The sequence below is a fragment of the Salmo salar genome, chromosome 27 (genome assembly GCF_965601325.2).
Source record: "Salmo salar chromosome 27, fSalSal1, whole genome shotgun sequence".
NCBI lineage: Eukaryota > Metazoa > Chordata > Actinopteri > Salmoniformes > Salmonidae > Salmo > Salmo salar.
Window position 1 is genome coordinate 12,001,455 of NC_138317.1, and position 21,069 is coordinate 12,022,523.

General features: G+C 44.7%; 1 protein-coding gene across 5 annotated transcripts in view; it reads right to left on the reverse strand.

Annotated features, from left to right (window-relative positions):
• Positions 1–8,839: 8,839 nt before the first annotated feature.
• LOC106588396 (uncharacterized) overlaps positions 8,840–21,069 on the reverse strand; it is a 50,034-nt gene continuing 37,804 nt past the window's right edge. For all 5 annotated transcript variants that reach the window (XM_014177335.3, XM_014177332.3, XM_014177336.3 and 2 more), the window contains 16 exons: positions 20,946–21,053; positions 20,790–20,843; positions 20,530–20,583; positions 19,913–19,966; positions 19,701–19,754; positions 19,346–19,453; positions 18,853–18,906; positions 18,533–18,694; positions 16,179–16,232; positions 15,893–15,928; positions 15,189–15,242; positions 13,268–13,553; positions 12,896–13,008; positions 12,721–12,789; positions 12,212–12,448; positions 8,840–11,744 (listed from right to left, as the gene is read on the reverse strand). In XM_014177335.3, coding sequence (XP_014032810.3) covers positions 11,598–11,744; positions 12,212–12,448; positions 12,721–12,789; positions 12,896–13,008; positions 13,268–13,553; positions 15,189–15,242; positions 15,893–15,928; positions 16,179–16,232; positions 18,533–18,694; positions 18,853–18,906; positions 19,346–19,453; positions 19,701–19,754; positions 19,913–19,966; positions 20,530–20,583; positions 20,790–20,843; positions 20,946–21,053 — 1,644 coding nt within the window. In that variant the 3' untranslated portion in view covers positions 8,840–11,597. The remainder of the gene's footprint in view (positions 11,745–12,211; positions 12,449–12,720; positions 12,790–12,895; positions 13,009–13,267; positions 13,554–15,188; positions 15,243–15,892; positions 15,929–16,178; positions 16,233–18,532; positions 18,695–18,852; positions 18,907–19,345; positions 19,454–19,700; positions 19,755–19,912; positions 19,967–20,529; positions 20,584–20,789; positions 20,844–20,945; positions 21,054–21,069) is intronic.

Sequence of the window (21,069 nt, forward strand, 5' to 3'; positions counted from 1 at the left end):
TTAACCATCTGGCAGTCTGACGGACGAATCTGGGTTTGGCGGATGCCAGGAGAATGCTACATGCACGAATACATAGTGCCAACTGTAAAGTTTTGTGGAGGAGGATTAATGGTCTGGGGCTGTTTTCATGGTTCGGGGTAGGCCCCTTAGTTCCAGTGAAGGGAAATCTTAACCCTACAGCATACAATGACATTAGACGATTCTGTGCTCCCAACTTTGTGGCAACAGTTTGAAGAAGGCCCTGACCTGTTTCAGCATTACAATGCCCCGTGCACCAAAAGAGGTCCATACAGGTCCAAATGGTTTGTCGAGATCGGTGTGGAAGAAATTGACTGGCCTGCACAGAGCCCTGACCTCAACCCCATCTAATACCTTTGGGATGAATTGGAACGTCGACTGCGAGCCAGGCCTAATTGCCCATCCTCACCAATGCTCTTGTGGCTGAATGGAAGCAGCAATGTTCCAACATCGAGTGGAAAGCCTTCCCAGAAGAGTGGAGGCTGTTATAGCAGAAAAGAGGGGACCAACATTTTAGTCATTTAGCAGATGCTTTTATCCAGAGCAACTTACAGTAGTGAATGCATACATTTCATGCATTTTTTTTGGACTGGCCCCCCATGGGAATTGAACCCACAACCCTGGCGTTGCACACACTATGCTGGTGTTGCAAACACCATGCTCTACCAACTGAGCCACAGGGAATGCCCATGGTTTTGGAATGAGATGTTTGACAAGCATGTCCACATACATTTAGTGTATGTCTGGCAGTTTCATTAAGGGCACATGTTTGAGTACATGGGCTATAGTAAATGTTGGCAGAACCCCCTATAGGCCATTTGGTGCCATTTCTGACCAAGTTACTCATGGCCTCTTGTTTCTGTGTACTGAATTAGAAAAAAAGTTACCAATCTATGCTTGAGTTATTTGAACATGTCAAGAAAAAATCAACAAGAACAATTCAGACAATAACAATAGGTGTTCACATATTCGCATTAAATATCAGAAAATATTTGCGGACCATTTGCATTATCCCTGTGAACCGCGGGCCACAGGTTGAAAACCACTGATATATGGTTGGCCTATTGAAGTTACATTGCTTTGTCTGAATGTTTGTGCCTAGGTTAAAATATAGGATTATTTCTGTATTACCTGCTGCAATTAAAGTATCAAGAGCAATATTAATGGTGTATTTTTGTAGGCTCTAACTCCGCCATGGCTGGTTGGCCAAAGTCTAAGGGGATATGAATGGGGTTTTTGGAAGATTTTGGGATAAACTCCCGATAAATAAGGTCTGTGGTAAAGACAGGCTTAGGAGATCTCATATGTTTTATTCCATGAGATTTTTGTGTTTTTGAAGCATTTATGTCATCAAAACAAGCACATAAAGCACATGAAAGGTAATGTTAACAGTGACTGATATTATCTCATAGAACATAACGTATAATATCTCCTGAGCTTTTGTTCTCCTAACCCCATTCTTTCCCCATTCATTTCCCCATAAGAATGGCTGAACGAAACAGAGGAAACTCATTTCCCTTTTTTAGCACTACAATATGAGGACTCGTACTACAAGCTGACGAGTCACAGAGATGAGAGGAAAGATGGCGGAAGCTGATGTGGATTGTGAATCTAATGGCGGTAGAATCAAGGAGAATTGGAATATTGTAAAAAATGATGGAAAACGGAGCAAAGTAGTGTACAGTGATGAGAATGTCCCAACGTGTCTTGTAGGATCGGATTACCAATCTTGAAGAATCCCTTACATAAAAAGATTGCAGTTTTGAAACTGCAGTAAAAGTGCAGTAACTACAGTCACCTGTGGTATTTTGGACGCAGTAATTGCAGAATAACTGCAATTATACTGCAACATTTCTGAACTAAAAAAACGGTGTTATATTGGATGCAGTATTTGCTGCATACTGCAGTTATACTGTATTATACTGCAGTTATACTGCACTCTGACTGCAATCTTTTTTCGTAAGGGATCCATTTGAGATATCCAAACTGGTGGAGGGAGTGCTGGGTAAAGTGAAGGCTGTAAGGATCACGAGAGAAGCGGGCTTGTTTAGATTCTTTGTACTTCAGAAGGAACGTGTGTTGCATCTCACCCGATTTGAGAAGTTTGACGTTTCGTGTGTGCCTCTTCGGTACAGGGCACCCCTCAATGGGGTAATATCTGGCGGCTCGTGGGAAGTCGGTGTTGAAAGATATTCCAGGAGGTATTGATGCACGTCGGATGAATCGTGTGGTGAATTATTAAAAAGTGAAGAGTATCTGTTCTTGTGTTTTTTTGATAGGGAGTCTCTCCCTGCTCAAGTACAGTTAGGATATATGAACTACAGAGTCAGAGCATTTATCTCAAGACTAATGCAGTGTGATCACTATAAAGCTTTTGGACATGTTTCAAGTGTTTGCAGAACAGAGAAGCCGAGATGTCCAAGTTGTGGATAAGATCATGTCATGTTTTAAAAGTGAGGAAAATGTGACATGTTGCAATTGTGGTGAGAACCATGAAGCCACGTCTTTGGAATGCCCAACCAGGGTAAAAGAGAACGAGGTGGTCAAAGTCAGGTGCTGTCCAGAGCATTTCATATGCAGCAGCTGTTAAAAGTGTTGAGGGTTTGAACAGTGCTCCTGAAGAGTCCATGGTGGTGGTTAGGCCTTCACTGCAGGCTGCAGGGGTTGCCTTTCACCAGCAGGATCCTGATATTTTAAAGGTTAAGAAGGTGGACTTTGTGGCCTTTATAACTATGGTGATTAATGGCACTGCCAAGATGGTGAGCATGTCCAGGAAGATGTATCTCATTGTGGATGTGGCTGTTCCTGGGGCTGAAAGATTTCTCAGTGGTAGAGTTGCATGGAGTGTTGTCACAAGCAGTACCACCCTCTGAGGCCCTAGAGCCTGAGAAGGGAGATATGGAGATTTGGTTTGGATTTGTCAGTGTACTATTTTTATTTGGGTGGATTAAGTTCGTTTTCCGTATCACATATGGGTGTTCTTTTTACCTTGTTTTTCAACCCATCCAGTTAGTGGCGGCAAAATACACCCTTTTCGGTTGTAGTTCGCCACAAAACCAACCGAAGAAGAAGAGGAGCCACAGAAATGATCGCGGACAAAACCTGTCCTGTGGCTCCCTCTCCTGGATCAAGAGAGAACGACTCAATCTTCATGCCGGCCACCACACGGCTCATATCAAGGTTGACAGTTATCACGGGTTAGTGTCGTCTTTCACGCCTCGTCGGCCTTTTTATGCACATAAATACATATGTAAAGTAGGTAAATATAACTGCAGTTCCCTGTAGGGAATTAGTAGGGTAGAGGTGCTTATCTAGGCGTACTATCTTGTGGTTGTTGTAGCTAAACCTGGGCTAACGTTAGTTGTTGGGCATCAATCGTTTTATTTCGTTGCAGTGCAAGATTGTAGCTGACGTTCTTTGTAACATTATAACATTGTTTAAACTATGCTACATCACTGTTACAGTGTATCATCTTGCAGACATGTTTGAGCATGTTTGCTTTGAAAATGTTTTTTCTTTCTTTCTGTCCTGTGGTAATTCAATAGCAACACAGCAAACTGATTTAGACGGCTAATGAAACCTTAATGACAATATCCCGTTTAAGTTAACTTTAACATACACTCTCATTTTCTTTATAGTAGGCCATTTTTATTGGACAAAAATGCAGTTGTCTTCACCTTTACCAGATGAGACGGCTGTGTCCCTCTCATTGGGTCAAAGGTGAAGACAACAATTTTACCCTACAAGAACCTTCACTCAGGTGACATAAAGCAAGCTAGAAAGAATGCATCAGCCCCTTTATTATAGACCTAATTTACAGAATTTCCAAGTTAGTTGCATAAAGCTGATTGCCGGCCTACATTTTTGCACTACTCATTGTCTCCAGGAGGGGGCAGCGAGATTGTCTAAACCATATGACAGCAATTTGCCTCTGAGGGTGCCACAGTGGTGGTCTCAGTCATCAGCGAGGAGTCAGCCAATCAGCCCTGGGCAGCCTGAACCATGGCCACAAAGGGCAGGACCACATCACTGCTGTTGTGGATGTTTCATCAAGGGAGAGTGTAGAGAAGCTACTCACAATACAGGTGATTAATTAATGTGCAGGCACACAAACTAATTCAGTGTGTGTGTATAGTGTAATTTAAAGTCAATATCTTAAACCCTATGCTGGCGGGGAGGTCCTGGGGGAGGTCCTGGGCTGGCGTGGTTACGCTGTGAGGCCGGTTGGATATAGTGCCAAATTCTCAAAAACAACGTTGGCCTCCAACGGTAGAGAAATTGACATTCAATCATCTGGACGCTGCTCTGGTGAACATTCCTGCAGTCAGCATGTAAATTGCTCACATTGTGTTGTGTGAGCCTTTTATTGTCCCCAGCACAAGGTGCACCTGTGTAATGATCATGCAGTTTAATCAGCTTCTTGATATGCCACACTTGTCAGGTGGATGGATTATCTTGGCAAAGGAGAAATGCTCACTAATAGAAATGTAAACAAATTTGTGCACAAAATGTAAGAGAAATTTGCTTCTTGTACGTATGGAAAATGTCTGGGATCTTTTATTTCAGCTCATGAAACATGGGACCATTTTACATGTTGCGTTTATATTTCTGTTCAGTATATATTAGTGGAACAAAAGCAGCAAAGTTTTTCCTCTATTTAGGTTCAGTTATGTTGATACACCGAAATCAGAGAGTTAAAATAAATAGTGTTTCTTACCCTCGTATTCTACAAATCCTTCTATCTTTCCCCCAATCTCTCAGGCTACATTTCTCCTGACTCAGGCTGTTGGAAAGGCTCTGGTTGCCAGTGGAGCTCCTAAACGCTCCGTCATTACTGTGGGCAAGGCAAGTCTGACATTTTAACTATTGGCCCTCCAGGCATAGGTTATTAACTTTCAACAGACTTACATTCATTCTTGCCATTCTTTAATTTTCTCTTTGTGTTTCTGCCTGTTACCAGGTGGGCAATATTGAACAGGCAAACTACTCTGCTTCCAAAGTAGTTGTGGAGGGCCTGACCAGAACTGCAGCCAACTAGCTGAGCAGGTGAGGCACACCTTGGTTGTGTTCATTAGGGCAAACCGTAACAAAATGTTTTGAAACAAAAATGTGCATTTCATATTAAGTTGAGATGCTACTTACCCTTTTTGGCCAGTTTTCTTCTGTGTAGTGCCTACTGAACACAACCCTGAATTTGATTTCAACACCCCAAAATTGTCCCATTCACCAATAGAGAGAAGATAAATAGGCTATAAACATTCTGTAGTGAGCAGAGCCCGGTTTCCCGATAGTGATGGAACTTAGGCTTACGAGTGTTTTAGCAATCCATCGCTCCGACGGCTGAAGATGAAACATGCGTTTCCCAACACCAGGCCGAAATAAAGTTTGCTAAGTACGTTGTTGGAGCATGTGTCCATCTGATAGGATGGAAGAAAAGCAGCGCTGCTCTCGGATCAGATTTCTCCATTCAAATCTTACCTTAACATTAGAATTAGTCCACAATACTGACGATGGATCAGCTCCTAGAGATATATTATCACCTTTATGGCTGCAAATATTCAGGTGGCTTATTGTAATGCTTACACTATAATAACTTAATCACAGATTCCGCACATGTTGTAACCATCATGAAATTATAGACAATGGAGCCTGCAATTAGCAAAATAGAACTCAATTGATTAAAATATATAGGCCTATGTAGCCTTTCAGCCTACTGTATGTTTTTTTTAATGCCGTCATCTCGGTTTTCATTTGAAGCATCTTTTATCCTTTGCTTTTTTGTAACAATTGCAAAGACATTGCTTTGTATTTGTAGCCAACTCCGTTCTGAAGTTATTGGCGGTCACAGTGAGACAAATAAACCGCTTGATTGTATGTTTAGCGGAGATCTTCTGTGTTAAAAGTGACTCAGAAGGGGGCAAAGAAGGCATCCGACGACCACTTATCTGTTCTATGAGATGTCTGAGGCAGTCGGTAGATAACAGGTGTTTTAGAGTGCAACTTCAGTAACGATTGTTTTGGGAAACAGCTCGGAGATTTAACGATGCTCCTATGAAGGTTCTAATGACCTTAGTCTTAAGATGTGTTTGAGGAACCGGGCCCAGGGTGGGTTGAAGTATGGGATGTGTTTGGGGAACCGGGTCCAGGGTGGGTTGAAGTATGGGATGTGTTTGGGGAACTGGGTCCAGGGTGGGTTGAAGTATGGGATGTGTTTGGGGAACTGGGTCCAGGGTGGATTGAAGTATGGGATGTGTTTGGGGAACCGGGCCCAGGGTGGGTTGAAGTATGGGATGTGTTTGGGGAACCGGGTCCAGGGTGGGTTGAAGTATGGGATGTGTTTGGGGAACCGGGTCCAGGGTGGGTTGAAGTATGGGATGTGTTTGGGGAACCGGGTCCAGGGTGGATTGAAGTATGGGATGTGTTTGGGGAACCGGGCCCAGGGTGGGTTGAAGTATGGGATGTGTTTGGGGAACCGGGTCCAGGGTGGGTTGAAGTATGGGATGTGTTTGGGGAACCGGGTCCAGGGTGGGTTGAAGTATGGGATGTGTTTGGGGAACTGGGTCCAGGGTGGATTGAAGTATGGGATGTGTTTGGGGAACTGGGTCCAGGGTGGATTGAAGTATGGGATGTGTTTGGGGAACCGGGTCCAGGGTGGGTTGAAGTATGGGATGTGTTTGGGGAACTGGGTCCAGGGTGGATTGAAGTATGGGATGTGTTTGGGGAACCGGGTCCAGGTTGGATTGAAGTATGGGATGTGTTTGGGGAACTGGGTCCAGGGTGGATTGAAGTATGGGATGTGTTTGGGGAACTGGGTCCAGGGTGGATTGAAGTATGGGATGTGTTTGGGGAACTGGGTCCAGGGTGGGTTGAAGTATGGGATGTGTTTGGGGAACCGGGTCCAGGGTGGGTTGAAGTATGGGATGTGTTTGGGGAACTGGGTCCAGGGTGGATTGAAGTATGGGATGTGTTTGGGGAACCGGGTCCAGGTTGGATATGATCTATAACTGCTCTCTTTCTCCAGATTTGGGATCCGGTGTAACTGTGTTTACCAGGGTTCATAACCACACCCATGACTGATAAAGTGCCTGAGAAAGTAATCAGTCAGCTACGACTGAGTTCCCATTTCATATCAGATATAGAAAGTTACCCCCTGAAATGTTTTTTTTTGTATAGAAGTGTGTATTTAACTTGCTGTGTTTTGTTTTGTGTCTGCAGCTTACGTCCATGGTGCCACTGGAAAGGATGGGAGAGCCTGCAGGTAGGAATACTATATACACAACCCTCTATGCTATAGATCCGCCGTGGCGGAGATCTTTGTGGGCTATACTCGGCCTTGTCTTAGGACGGTAAGTTGGTGGTTGGAGACATCCCTCTAGTGGTGTGGGGGCTGTGCTTTGGCAAAGTGGGTGGGGTTATATCCTGCCTTTTTGGCCCTGTCCGGGGGTATCATCGGATGGGGCCACAGTGTCTTCTGATCCCTCCTGTCTCAGCCTCCAGTATTTATGCTGCAGTAGTTTATGTGTCGGGGGGCTAGGGTCAGTCTGTTACATCTGGAGTATTTCTTTTGTCTTATCCGGTGTCCTGTGTGAATTTAAATATCCTCTCTCTAATTCTCTCTTTCTTTCTTTCTCTCGGAGGACCTGAGCCCTAGGACCATGCCTCAGGACTACCTGGTATGATGACTCCTTGCTGTTCCCAGTCCACCTGGCCGTGCTGCTGCTCCAGTTTCAACTGTTCTGCCTGCGGCTATGGAACCCTGACCTGTTCACCGGACGTGCTTGTTGCACGCTCGACAACTACTATGATTATTATTATTTGACCATGCTGGTCATTTATGAACATTTTAACATCTTGACCATGTTCTGTTATAATATCCACCCGGCACAGCCAGAAGAGGACTGGCCACCCCTCATAGCCTGGTTCCTCTCTAGGTTTCTTCCTAGGTTTTTAGCCTTTCTAGGGAGTTTTTCCTAGGGAGTTTTTCCTAGCCACCGTGCTTCTTTCACATGCATTGCTTGCTGTTTGGGGTTTTAGGCTGGGTTTCTGTACAGCACTTTGAGATATCAGCTGATGTACGAAGGGCTATATAAATACATTTGATTTGATTTTGATTTGATTTGATTTAACAATGCAGAACTCGGTACCTTTTATAGTCAAGCTGTAAGACCTAACCCTTATCCCTCTCTGTGTATAGAGGAAGCTGATGGGTCCTAATGCATATTTCCAGTAGAGGACTCTCAATACATCACTGGAACCAGTATTGAAGTAACAGGTAATGGACCCACCTGAAAAACATTATAACGATTCATATTTAACAGGAAATGCCTTTTACATTACCCGCTGCTGTCCTGTTAACATTTTTTTTTTCTCATCTTCAGAGGCCTTTTCATTGACTGAGACAACTTTCCATCATCCTCATGAAGATCCCATCTAGGTCCAGTAATTGTATATTTATTCAACGTTCACACTGTGCCTTCGCGTGTGAAAATACAACTGATTGGGGATCAATCTTGTTTTGTAAATCTAGTCAATATCTACAGTGTAAATGGGATTGTGCAATACATTAAAACCCGTGTAACTTTTGTTGTGGCGAGAGTTGACGAGACAGAGTTGAGTGGTTTCCCCAATGTAACCGAGTTACGTCTCACAACCCTCTGCATTTACGTACAGATACTATCATTTCGCTAGGGAAACTTATACCAGTCATTACTAACACGGTTGGATTTAGATGTTTGAAAACAGGAAAGACTGACGTCACGCATACAAAGACACACGAATACAGTATGAATACAGTATGAATACAGTATGCACACAGAGAAAATGCGTTGGCATGTGGTTTAATTGGAGACGTTGAACAGAAAACAACAAGCCAAGAACAAACCAAGACAGTGAAACTAAAGCAAAACAAAAACTAACAGAAAACAGAGAAGGAAAACAACACTGAGCAGTGGACGGTAGAGGGGAAAAGGGTAGGGAGAGGGAGCCAGCCATGGGGGGGGGGGGGGGGGGGCTGGTGAGGTGATATATATAGTGGAAATAAGGTTGGGATCTGACTGATTCTGTGGTAGGTGGTAAGTTCACTGGAGATGTGGTTTTATTCAGCTGTCTGAGCTGCTGTATGCAGAATGAAGAGAGAAATCAAATAATTACTAGCTATTGTGTTGCTCTGGGTAACATGCAACACCAGCCAGTTGAGAGAGGATGAAACAGAGGGACGAGGAAAAAACACAAGGGAGTCAAGAAGCTATTTTTAAAAAGATGATATATTACAGAAACAAAACATTTAAAATTACTTACATTATAAAATAATACTTTTTGTATTTTCAGCACCATATTTTGTTGAAATATTTGTTTGTCTTTAACAAAAAAACAAACCAATCGATGTATTTTTCTCTCGAGAATCACCTCAGGTTTTAGTTTGTCAATCCCCCTTTCTCTGCAATATCAAAAGAAAAACAAACCAAAACACCCATAATGATATACAACCCCATAGCCACATTACATTACTTCTAAACAAAATCTTTTTAATATTTGCCCACGTGGTTGCTAGAATTTTCCATCCCTCCCGCTAGCTGTCCCCTGCCCGCTGTATTCTCACAACCGTAGAATCCTGGTGTCTGTTTGTCGCCCTCGCCATACTCCTGCAGCACAGCTCAGCCAAGCAGTGGCAAACCACAATGGAGAGTCACCATTTACTCATTACAATAGAAGCAATCATAACAGCACAGTACAGTCGATGAATGCTAAATGCTTACAATGAGATATGGCCACATATGTTCGTCGTCCCCCCCCCCCCCCCCCCCCCCACCAGAACTGTTGACATTCATAGACCAAGGGGGATGGGCACAGATAACTCGGTTTAGTGTTAGTTTAATATGTATTTAATTGTTTTAACCGTCAAGTGAGAACTACAGGAAATAAATACAAAATGAAATACCACATTCGACTGTCATATTTGGTTTGTCGTTGCTTGAAGCACCCTGTTTGTTTTCAATAAATACAATAGAATATCACTCTGTCTGTACAAATGGATTCGATTGCACATTTCCAGTAAGGAGAACTGGTGACGACATCGTGTGGCTGTGATGGAGACAAACTTGAATTATTCATGCTGAATATATTAACGCTTTGGTATAATTAGCACCTTGCCACAGTTTTTGAAAGCATGCATTTATTCACCGCTGTAAGAGAGAACGTTTGGTCGTCATCTATTAAGCTCATATACATATTTAACCCTGATACCTTCCCTGCTTGAAAAGAGACGGAATGTCACAGATCCTGGAATGTAACCCTGTGTTCTACATAAAACAATAATGAAATCCCAGGCATCACACCTGTAAGTACTGGACTGGTTTGATGGCATTCTGGCCTATTCGCTTGTCTAGGAACTACAGTTCTGGCCTGTCTATGACAGTTGTAACAATGATTGCAAATAAATGTTCCATACATCAAGTTCAGTACAATTTACAAGGTTAATGGCTTTTGATTCATTGGTCCTTGGAGAAGGCATAGACGCCCTTCCGTCCCATTGCATGCAACATTATTGGCCCATAAATAATAAACAGCCATACAGTTCAGCGACAGTACGTTGCTGTTAGGACTATATTATTACAGTATTGAGTAAAGAGCTGTTCGTAGTCACGCCTTAGGTTAAAGCCGCGTTAAAGCTAGAGATCTCACGGCTCTACTTCCACTCCATCTCCACAAAGCACCGTAAAGTTTCTATTCATCCGCCTGTATTATATTTGACCTGCTTTAGGATAACTGTGCTGTTAGGCTGGTATAGTGTGATATCGTGGTTTGTTTGGTGTAGAATTTCACTGTGGAGATGATGAAGAGAAAATTCACTTAGCTAGATAACACGGACGTACAGTAGACTTCCCTGGTCGTCTCTGATCCGTCAGGCCTTCGTGGAACTCCCATTCCTTCATTGGTTTCCCCTTAATGCGGCGAGGCAGAAAATGAGGCGTAGGATGGGGTGGGGCTTGGATGCAGGAGAGGTACGAGTGTGTGGTGAAGGCGAAGCAGAGAGGTAGAGTGGCCGAGACAACTCGATAGAGAGACAGCGGGAAGGAGAGAGGAGTGAGAGGGGGGTCCGCGACGGGGGGCTCTGGCGTGTACGGAAGGAGGAGAAGGGTCTTTGACCCAGCCGTTCGTTGGAAAAGAACACTGTTTTATTCTGTTGACGGTCTGAACGCCATCTCTCATTCTTGCAATCGATCTTTGGTCTCCTCTTCGCGAGAATGTTTGTGTTCTACTTTTCTCTTGTCGTCCATTTCTATTTGGGAGATGTTTTCCCCTGGGCATGTACTTGAGTGAGTGCATGTCCGTTTCACAACAGTATTTGTGTGTGTGTGTTTGTGTATGTGAGTGAGCTTGATATCTTGAAATAAATGTATAAATTACTGGGCATGTGCTGTATATTGCCATGTCAATGTAAATGTGTCAATGTTTGTGTTAAGTGCATGAGTGTGTGTGTGTGTGTGTGACAGAGTGTGTGTGCATGACAGAGTGTGCGTGCATCAGTGTAAGTGTATATTCTATATGTGTTTGTGTTTCTCATTTGTCTGTACGGTGTTTTAGCCCTGGAAACAGACAGGTCCCACTTCAAAGCCAAATTTCTGGTTGTTCTCCCCAAAGTCTGTGATCTTGAGGTCCCGCAGAGGTAGCTGCTCCACCTGGGGCGTGTTCACCTCCACCACTGTGCTGTCGAAGCCCTTACGATACTGCAGACAGACAGAAGCAGAGAGACAGGTGAGATCACTACATCTGAGGTAAGGGTATCTGCCTAGGATTCGATATTACACTTTTATTGTGTGTAATGGAAAAATACAGTTCCATTGTAATACTTTTGTATGGGCATTTGTTCTTATTGACTGCTGAGATGAAACATATTAAGTTAGCCTATATCAGATTGAAAATAAAGCAACATTTAGTGAATTCTGGCAAATGTTCCTTTAAAAAAAAACTAAGGGGGGAGGGGGAATATACCCCCAGACACCCTATATAATCTCAGGTTTCTTAGTTTATTTTTGATATACTCGAGGTACACATTCATAACTTGAACGTCCGCACACAGACAGGTGAGTAAGCTAGAGAGATTACTTTTGGTTCCCATGACTCCGCGGAAAACACTGGCGATTGTTACTGAGTGGACCACACTGTTTAAATAAACCAATTCAATGAGACTCACAGAGCAGCCGTCGACCAGGGCCTTGATGTATGGGCTTGTCTCGTAGCTGAGGTCCTCATCGTTGGCACCCTGGAAGTGCAGCGCCCTCTTGTGGCCGTTATTGGCCGTGCGGTCGGCCCAGGCCACGGAGCGGTGGCAGTGGTAGGTGAAGTTCTGGCGGGCCTGGACACTCAGCAGCCGCAGGAAGCCCAACTGGACCACGCCGATCGGCTCGCCATTAGAGTCCACGTACGAAAGCTGGGGGGAAAGAGGATGTCCCATGAGATATAAACTCTGATGAAGCTGGTAGAGGTGAACTCTGTTATAAGCAGAGAGTTGGATATGTCCGCCTGACATTAAATAAACACTTTCCTTAGGGACAGAGCGTTATGATAATGCTTTGATCATTTTTCTGATTGACCTTTATCTTTACGCATTTGTTGATATCCAGGTCAAACTTTGCACACATATGGACCATAATGAATGTCCCTCTGGGATTCTGTACGGTGGTGTAATGAACCCATACTAACCTTGCTGCCAGTTGCAAACTCACTGTACCAGGAGCCTGGTTTCTCCGTGGTCCAAGAGTTGAGCTTTACCTAGGGGAGAAATAGAGACAATTAGATGTATAGATGTTTAACCACGGCTACTTCAGGGTAGAGTTGGTGTGTACATTATTGACTGATGAGCTCAGTCTCTTCTCACCGTGTCCACGGTCTTACTGGGGTACAGACACGTCTCCCCACCGGCGGTGAAGTTGCAGAACACCTTGAGAGAGTCGCGAGAGCAACCCTGGTTGGGGTCGATCCAGTACTCTCCTACAGGGGGAGCAGAGAGATAAGGCACGATTTAAACACCAAGAAATTAAAATGCTTTCAAAGGTGGGGGGGGGGGATTAGCTTTAATATTGCAGATAGATTTTAAAAGAATTGTATATGTTAGCTTAGTAGAAACCCAGCCCCGGCCCTTAGACTTTAGTTAAAAGTGAACCTCATAAATGTCTTTGTAAGAGTTCCCCTGTGTAAAGTCAGAATTGCCACATTTTTGTGAATAGTTTGACGCCTGAAAGCGTCGTACCGTCTTTGAGCTCTGGCTGGCTGAGTTTGAGGTCCTGGCAGGTGCGTGCGGGGCTGCCCTTGGTGCCCAGAGGGAAGCGCATGGTCTCGATCTCCTGTCTCAGCGAGTTCAGTGAGCCGAAGATCTCCTCCATGCCCTCCCTGCCTGTCAGGAACTCTGGGCCTGTGGCGTCGGCCGCAGCCGACTCTGCGTCTGTCTCAGACAGCATCTGGCTTGCGTCGATGGAGCGCTTGGACTTCTTGGAGATTTGGATGGGCATTGGCTGGATGACTTCGCCTGGAGGACCCTGATTGGAGGAGGATCACAGAGAAAGATTATTATTGGTTGATAATGATTAATGAGATTCATAGGTTTAGGTTTCATTGAACTTATTTTTGTAAATGTATAAAAAAACAAAAACCAGAAATATCTTATTTGCATAAGTATTCAGGCCCTTTGCTATGAAACTTGACATTGAGCTCAGGTGCATCCTGTTTCCATTGATCATCATTGAGATGTTTCTACAACTTGATTGGAGTCTATCTATGATAAATTCAATTGATTGGACATGATTTGGAAAGGCACACACGTGTCTATATAAGGTCCCACAGTTGACAGTGCATGTCAGAGCAAAAACCAAGTGAGGTCGAGGGAATTGTCCGTTGATCTCCGAGACAGGATTGTGTCGAGGCACAGATCTGGGGGAAAATTTCTGCAGCATTGAAGCTCCCCAAGAACACAGTGGCCTCCATCATTCTTAAATGGAAGAAGTTTTGAACCACCAAGACTCTTCCTAGAACTGGCAGCCCAGCCAAACTGAGCAATCGGGGGAGAAGGGTCTTCGTCAGGGAGGTGACCAAGAACCCGATGGTCAATCTGACAGAGCTCCAGAGTTCCTCTGTAGAGATGGGAGAACCTTCCAGAAGGACAACCATCTCTGCAGCACTCAACCAATCAGGCCTTTATGGTAGAATGGCCAGACGGAAGCCATTCCTCAGTAAAAAGCACATGACAACCTGCTTTGAGTTTGACTCTCAGACCATGAGAAACAAGATTCTCTGGTCGGATGAAACCAAGATTAAACTCTTTGGCCTGAATGCCAAGCGTCACGTCTGGAGGAAACCTGGCACCATGAAGCATGGTGGTTGCAGCATCATGCTGTGTGGATGTTTTTCAGCGGCAGGGACTGGAAGACTAGTCAGGATTGGGGGAAAGATGAATGGAGAAAAGTACAGAAAGATCCTTGATAAAAACCTGCTCCAGAGCGTTCAGGACCTCAGACTGGGGTGAAGGTTCACCTTCCAACAGGACAACAAACCTAAACACACAGCCAAGACAACGCAGGACTGACTTGGGGACAAGTCTCTGAATATCCTTGAGTGGCCCAGCCAGAGCCAGAACCCGATCAAACGCTAGAGAGACCTGAAAATAGCTGTGCAGCGACGCTCCCCATCCAACCTAACAGAGCTTGAGAGGATCTGCAGAGAAGAATGGGAGAAACTCCCCAAATACAGGTGTGCCAAGCTTGTGGCGTCATACCCAAGAAGACTCGAGGCTGTAATCGCTGCCGAAGGTGCTTCGACAAAATACTGAATAAAGGTTCTGAATACTTATGTAAATGTGATTTATTGATTTTAATGCATTTGCAAAAAACATTTTTTTTACGTTTTTGCTCTGTTATGATGGTGTATTGTGTGTAAATTGATGAGGGAAAAAAAACAATTTAATACATTTTAGAAGAAGGTTGTAACGGTACAAAATGTGGAAAAAGTCAAGGGGTCTGAATACTTTCCGAATGCACTTTAGATATATGCTATGCTCTGAAATGATGTAAGCAACTGCACATAGATCTAGACTGGACTAAACTGAAAAATGGGGGTCAAATACAAGTATTTAATTGGTTTCATGGAGTAAACTGATTTCGCAAAGGATGGGTACTCACTGGAGGTCCAGGGGGTCCTGAGACACCCTTCTCTCCCTTGGGACCAGCTCCTCCCTGGAACACAGAGACAGGAGGCATTAGAGATTAAACAATACACCGCACATGGAACTCAATACACCGTACATGGAACTCAATACACTGTACATGGAACTCAATACACTGTACATGGAACTCAATACACCGTACATGGAACTCAATACACCGTACATGGAACTCAATACACCGTACATGGAACTCAATACACCGCACATGGAACTCAATACACTGTACATGGAACTCAATACACCGTACATGGAACTCAATACACTGTACATGGGACTCAATACACTGCACATGGAACTCAATACACCGTACATGGAACTCAATACACTGTGCATGGGACTCAATACACCGTACATGGAACTCAATACACTGCACATGGGACTCAATACACTGCACATGGAACTCAATACACTGCACATGGGACTCAATACACCGCACATGGGACTCAATACACTGTACATGGGACTCAATACACTGCACATGGGACTAAATACACTGCACATGGGACTCAATACACTGCACATGGGACTCAATACACTGCACATGGGACTAAATACACTGCACATGGGACTCAATACACTGCACATGGGACTCAATACACATTATAATATTGAAGCCGATATTACACTACAAAGAGTGTTTGAGGAAGGGATTCTACTCACTGTAGCACCCTTAGCTCCCTTCACACCTTCAGGACCCTGTGGAAGAGGAACAGGAAATGAATGATTATCATTCAATAGAAGATAAGTATTACCATTATAAAACCATTGAAAAAAGGAGAATCTAATTACTAGTGACATAAGAGTTATGTAAAGTATAAAAGTCATGGATGCGTTCATGCTGAAATCTTTCTATGTTACAGGTTATGTTTTGAGAATACCACAATGTTGATAGAGGATGTTACATGATATACTGATGAAAGAACCAGGATGTAGAACTGGTACTCACGGGCATACCAGCAGGGCCACCAGGACCGATAGGCCCAGTGCCTCCAGAAACACCCTAAAAACACAGTTAACACACAACAAATTCATCAGCATTGAACTGTTTGTTGAAGGGTGACATAGAATACAAATCAAATCCAATTTTATTTGTCAATTGAGCCGAACCTTACCATGAAATGCTTACTTACAAGCCCCTAACCAACAATGCAGATCAAGAAATAGAGTTAAGAAAATATTGACTAAATAAACTAAAAGTAAAAAAACGAACACAATAGAATTACAGAACAATAACGAGGCTATGTGTGGGGGTACTGGTTAGTCGAGGTAATTTGTACATGTAGGTAGTGGTAAAGTGACTATGCATTGATAATAAACAGCGAGTAGCAGCAGTGTAAAAACAAAGTGGGGTGGGGGTCAATGTAAATAGTCTGGGTGGCCATTTGATTAATTGTTCAGTAGTCTTATGGCTTGGGGGTAGAAGCTGTTAAGGAGCATTTTGGACCTAGACTTGGCGCTCTGGTACCGCTTGCCGTGCGGTAGCAGAGAGAACAGTCCATGACTTGGGTGACTGGAGTCTTTGACAATTTTTTTAATCCTTCCTCTGACACCGCCTGGTATATAGGTCCTGGATGGCAGGAGGCTTGGCCCCAGTGATGTACTAGGCCATACGCAATACCCCTTGTAGCGCATTACAGTCGGATGCCGAGCAGTTGCCATACCAGGCGGTGATGCAACCGGTCAGGTTGCTCTCGATGGTGCAGCTGTAGAACTTTTTGAGGATCTGGGGACCCATGCCAAATATTTTTAGTCTCCTGAGGGGGAAAAGGTGTTGTCGTGCCCTCTTCACAACTGTCTTGGTGTGTTTGGACTATGATAGTTTGTTGATGATGTGGACCCCAAGGAACTTTAAACATTTGACCCGCTCCACTACAGCCCCGTCGATGTAAATGGGGGCCTGTTCGGCCCTCCTTTTCCTGTAGTCCACGATCATCTCCTTTGTCTTGCTCACATTGAGGGAGAGCTTGTTGTCCTGGCACCACACTGCCAGGTCTCTGACCTCCTCCCTATAGGCTGTCTCATCGTTGTCGGTGATCAGGCCTACCACTGTTGTATCATCAGCAAACTTAATGGTGTTGGAGTCATGCCTGGGAATGCAGTCGTTGGTGAACAGAGAGTACAGGAGGGGACTGAGCACGCACCCGAGGGGCCCCCATCTTGAGGATCAGGGTGGCAGATGTATTGTTGCCTACCCTTACCACATTTTTATTTATTTATTTTACTTAACCTTTATTTAACTAGGCAAGTCAGTTAAGAACAAATTCTTATTTACAATGACAGCCTACCCCGGCCAAACCCTAATCCGGATGACGCTGGGCCAATTGTGCGCCGCCCAACTTGTGGGTGGCCCGTCAGGAAGTCCAGGATCCAGTTACAGAGGGAGATGTTTAGTCCCAGGGTCCTTAGCTTAGTGATGAGCTTTGTGGGCACTATGGTGTTGAACGTTGAGCTGTAGTCAATGACTAGCATTCTCACATAGGTGTTCCTTTTATCCAGGTGGGAAAGGGCAGTGTGGAGTGCGACGATTGAGATTGTGTCATCTGTGGATCTGTTGGGGCGGTATGCGAATTGGAGTGGGTCTAAGGTTTCCGGGATGATGGTGTTGATGTGAGCCATGACCAGCCTTTCAAAGCACTTCATGGCTACAGACGTGAGTGCTACGGGTCGGTAGACATTTAGGCAGGTTACCTTTGCATTCTTGGGCGCAGGGACTATGGTGGTCTGCTTGAAACGTGGGTATTACAGACTCGGTCAGGGAGAAGTTGAAAATGTCAGTGAAGACACTTGACAGTTGGTCTGCGCATGCTTTGAGTACAAGCCCTGGTAATCCGTATGGCGCCGCGGCCTTGTGAATGTTGACCTGTTTAAAGGTCTTGCTCACATCGGCTATGGAAAGCGTGATCACACATGTTCAATAGGGATGTGTCATACTGACAGAATAACATTATTTCCTGTGTGTGTGTGTGTGTGTGTGTGTGTGTGTGTGTGTGTGTGTGTGTGTGTGTGTGTGTGTGTGTGTGTGTGTGTGTGTGTGTGTGTGTGTGTGTGTGTGTGTGTGTGTGTGTGTGTGTGTGTGTGTGTGTGTGTGTGTGTGTAAAGCCTTAGAGAAAATATACGGTATCTTTACATTTTAGTCATTTAGCAGACGCTCTTAGAGTGACTTAAAGGAGCAATGAGGGTTAAGTGCCTTGCTCAAGGGCACATCGACAGATTTTGGACCTAGTCGGCTTGGGATTCGAACCCGCGACCTTTCTTTCAAAGCTCTATAATGTCAGCTAAGGAGAGACAGGTGTCACTCACAGTCTCTCCCTTGGATCCGTGTGTCCCCTGTGGCCCTGGCAGTCCCCTGTCTCCCTTCTCTCCCTGCTCTCCGGTGGGCCCAATCAGACCAATCAGACCCGAGTGGCCCTTCTCTCCCTTGTCACCGCCCTCGCCGCGCAGTCCTGGCAAACCTGGCGGTCCCTTGAAGAGAGAGAGAGAGATGGTACTGCAGTTTTATAGATTAAGGAAGTGGGTATATTCACACATCAATATAGCCCTGTATGCCAATAGATCAACACAGTGTGGAAGATACAATCTATTATAGATATATCCATGTACATATCAGTGTCTTATCTCACCAGCGGTCCGGGAGGTCCCTTCTGGCCGGAAAGGCCCGGAGAACCTTGCTCGCCCTTGAAGAGATCATCAGAAACAAGTTAGTGACAAACGCATCAAACAGCTCCGTTACACTGGGGTTAAGCTCATGGTAGTAGTGAGCAGCCTAAATTAGGCCCTATAGAGCAGACAGACAGACAGACAGACAGACAGACAGACAGACAGACAGACAGACAGACAGACAGACAGACAGACAGACAGACAGACAGACAGACAGACAGACAGACAGACAGACAGACAGACAGACAGACAGACAGACAGACAGACAGACAGACAGACAGACAGACAGACAGACAGACAGACAGACAGACAGACAGACAGACAGACAGACAGACAGACAGACAGACAGACAGACAGACAGACAGACAGACAGACAGACAGACTCTAGAGCAGTAGACTGAACCACAGACTGAATAGCCCAGTCTGTCCATGGAAGAGTGGGCTCATCTCCCTCACCACTGATCCAGGGAGTCCTCTCAGACCCTCAGTTCCTGGTTTGCCTGGTTGACCCTGAGGTCCGACGGGACCTGTCTTTCCTGGAGGTCCGTTGGCACCTGGATCTCCCTGGAAAAAAGAGAGCAAAAAAAAACATCAGACATTGATAAACTCCAATATTCCAAATCCCCAATGTGTTGTTGTGAGCGGAGCAAATGAATATATTTGGAAAATGATTGACAGCAGAGAGAGCTGTGTACATTTGGTTTCAGGTCTGACCGGCACGGCCTGTGACTCATTATCACTAGGATAGATAACGATCCACAGGGTTAACTGCCAGTGCCAACACATTGAACGATGACCTTTGAACTCTCACCTTAGTTCCCTTCTCTCCCTGTCGTCCCTCTGGTCCTCTCGTTCCAGCAAGACCCTAGGAAAGAAGCGATGTGTAATATTATCAACGTTATAACGTTTTTATGATTGGTTATAGGCCACCTGTAGCATCTATCAAACATAATACATTGAAAACCAACAGATATGACTGTGGATGATAGTTGCGGTTTGGCCTGGTGCGGTGAACGATCTTACCCTCTTTCCTGGTCCACCAGGAGGTCCGTTCTCACCAGTGGGTCCAGGAGATCCCTACAGCAGAGAGCGTGAGCATGATTAGAACACTTCAGTGACCTGTAATGTGGTCAATATTAACTATAAAGAACTGAACCAAAATATACATACTGGTAGCTGTTTATTTGAAGTTGCATAATAATCTATATTCTAGACAGGCCCTAAGGGCGATCTGTTAGGAAGGACATTAACTATAATCTTGCAGTGCCATCTTGTGTTTCAACAAGTGCTTCAAGGATGGAAAATACACTTATCTAGTAGGGCTTTAACTGAGATGGTTTAGATTTGGGATTTGCATACTGAGGGCCACAATGGCCCCTAAACTCTGATCCCATTACATTGCTTGAGTTTGAATTCTTTTGGGAACATCTTAAAGAGGATGTGCTTCGCATTACAAACGCTACTCTTGAATGCTGCAGGGAGCCATTTTGCATCGGAGCGATCGTGAACAGACAATATATGACCCAATAACATCCGATTCATCAAAGCACTTGATGAAAGGGGAGTCCTGGAAGAGCCCATGCGGTAACTATAGCAACAGTGAAGGAATGAAATAGGTGTTGGAGTACTAGGCCACCTACAGCTTGTCCTTGTTCACCGTCCTCTCCTCTCTCTCCCTTTGCTCCGTCCTGACCCTAAAGAAGACAGAGTTATCAGAGATATGCTAATTGCTAGGACGGTGTAAAAATAGATACTTCTTGGGGTTTGTTAATAGAACAAGACACTCATTCATAGAACCACCAGCCGTGTGAAACGCTATGAACACACAAATTGGAATATCTGTTTCACCACAACGAAACAGATCAAATGAAACGTGTGTGATGAGCGTTTAGATACTCACTCTGGGACCGAGTTCACCAGGGGGACCGGGGTCGCCAGGGAAACCAACAGGGCCCTAGGAGAGAGACACAATGGCATAAAGTCAGACACAAAAACATTTAGTGTGGTCAGTACATGTTGTATTACTAGATTTATCTGTTGAGTATATTTGACGTACAGGGTTTCCCTTGGGTCCGTCGTCTCCAGGGCCTCCTCTTCCACCAGCAGGGCCAGAAGTACCAGGTTGTCCCGCCTCTCCCTTGTCACCGCGCTCTCCACGTGGGCCCTGCCATTGGACAACA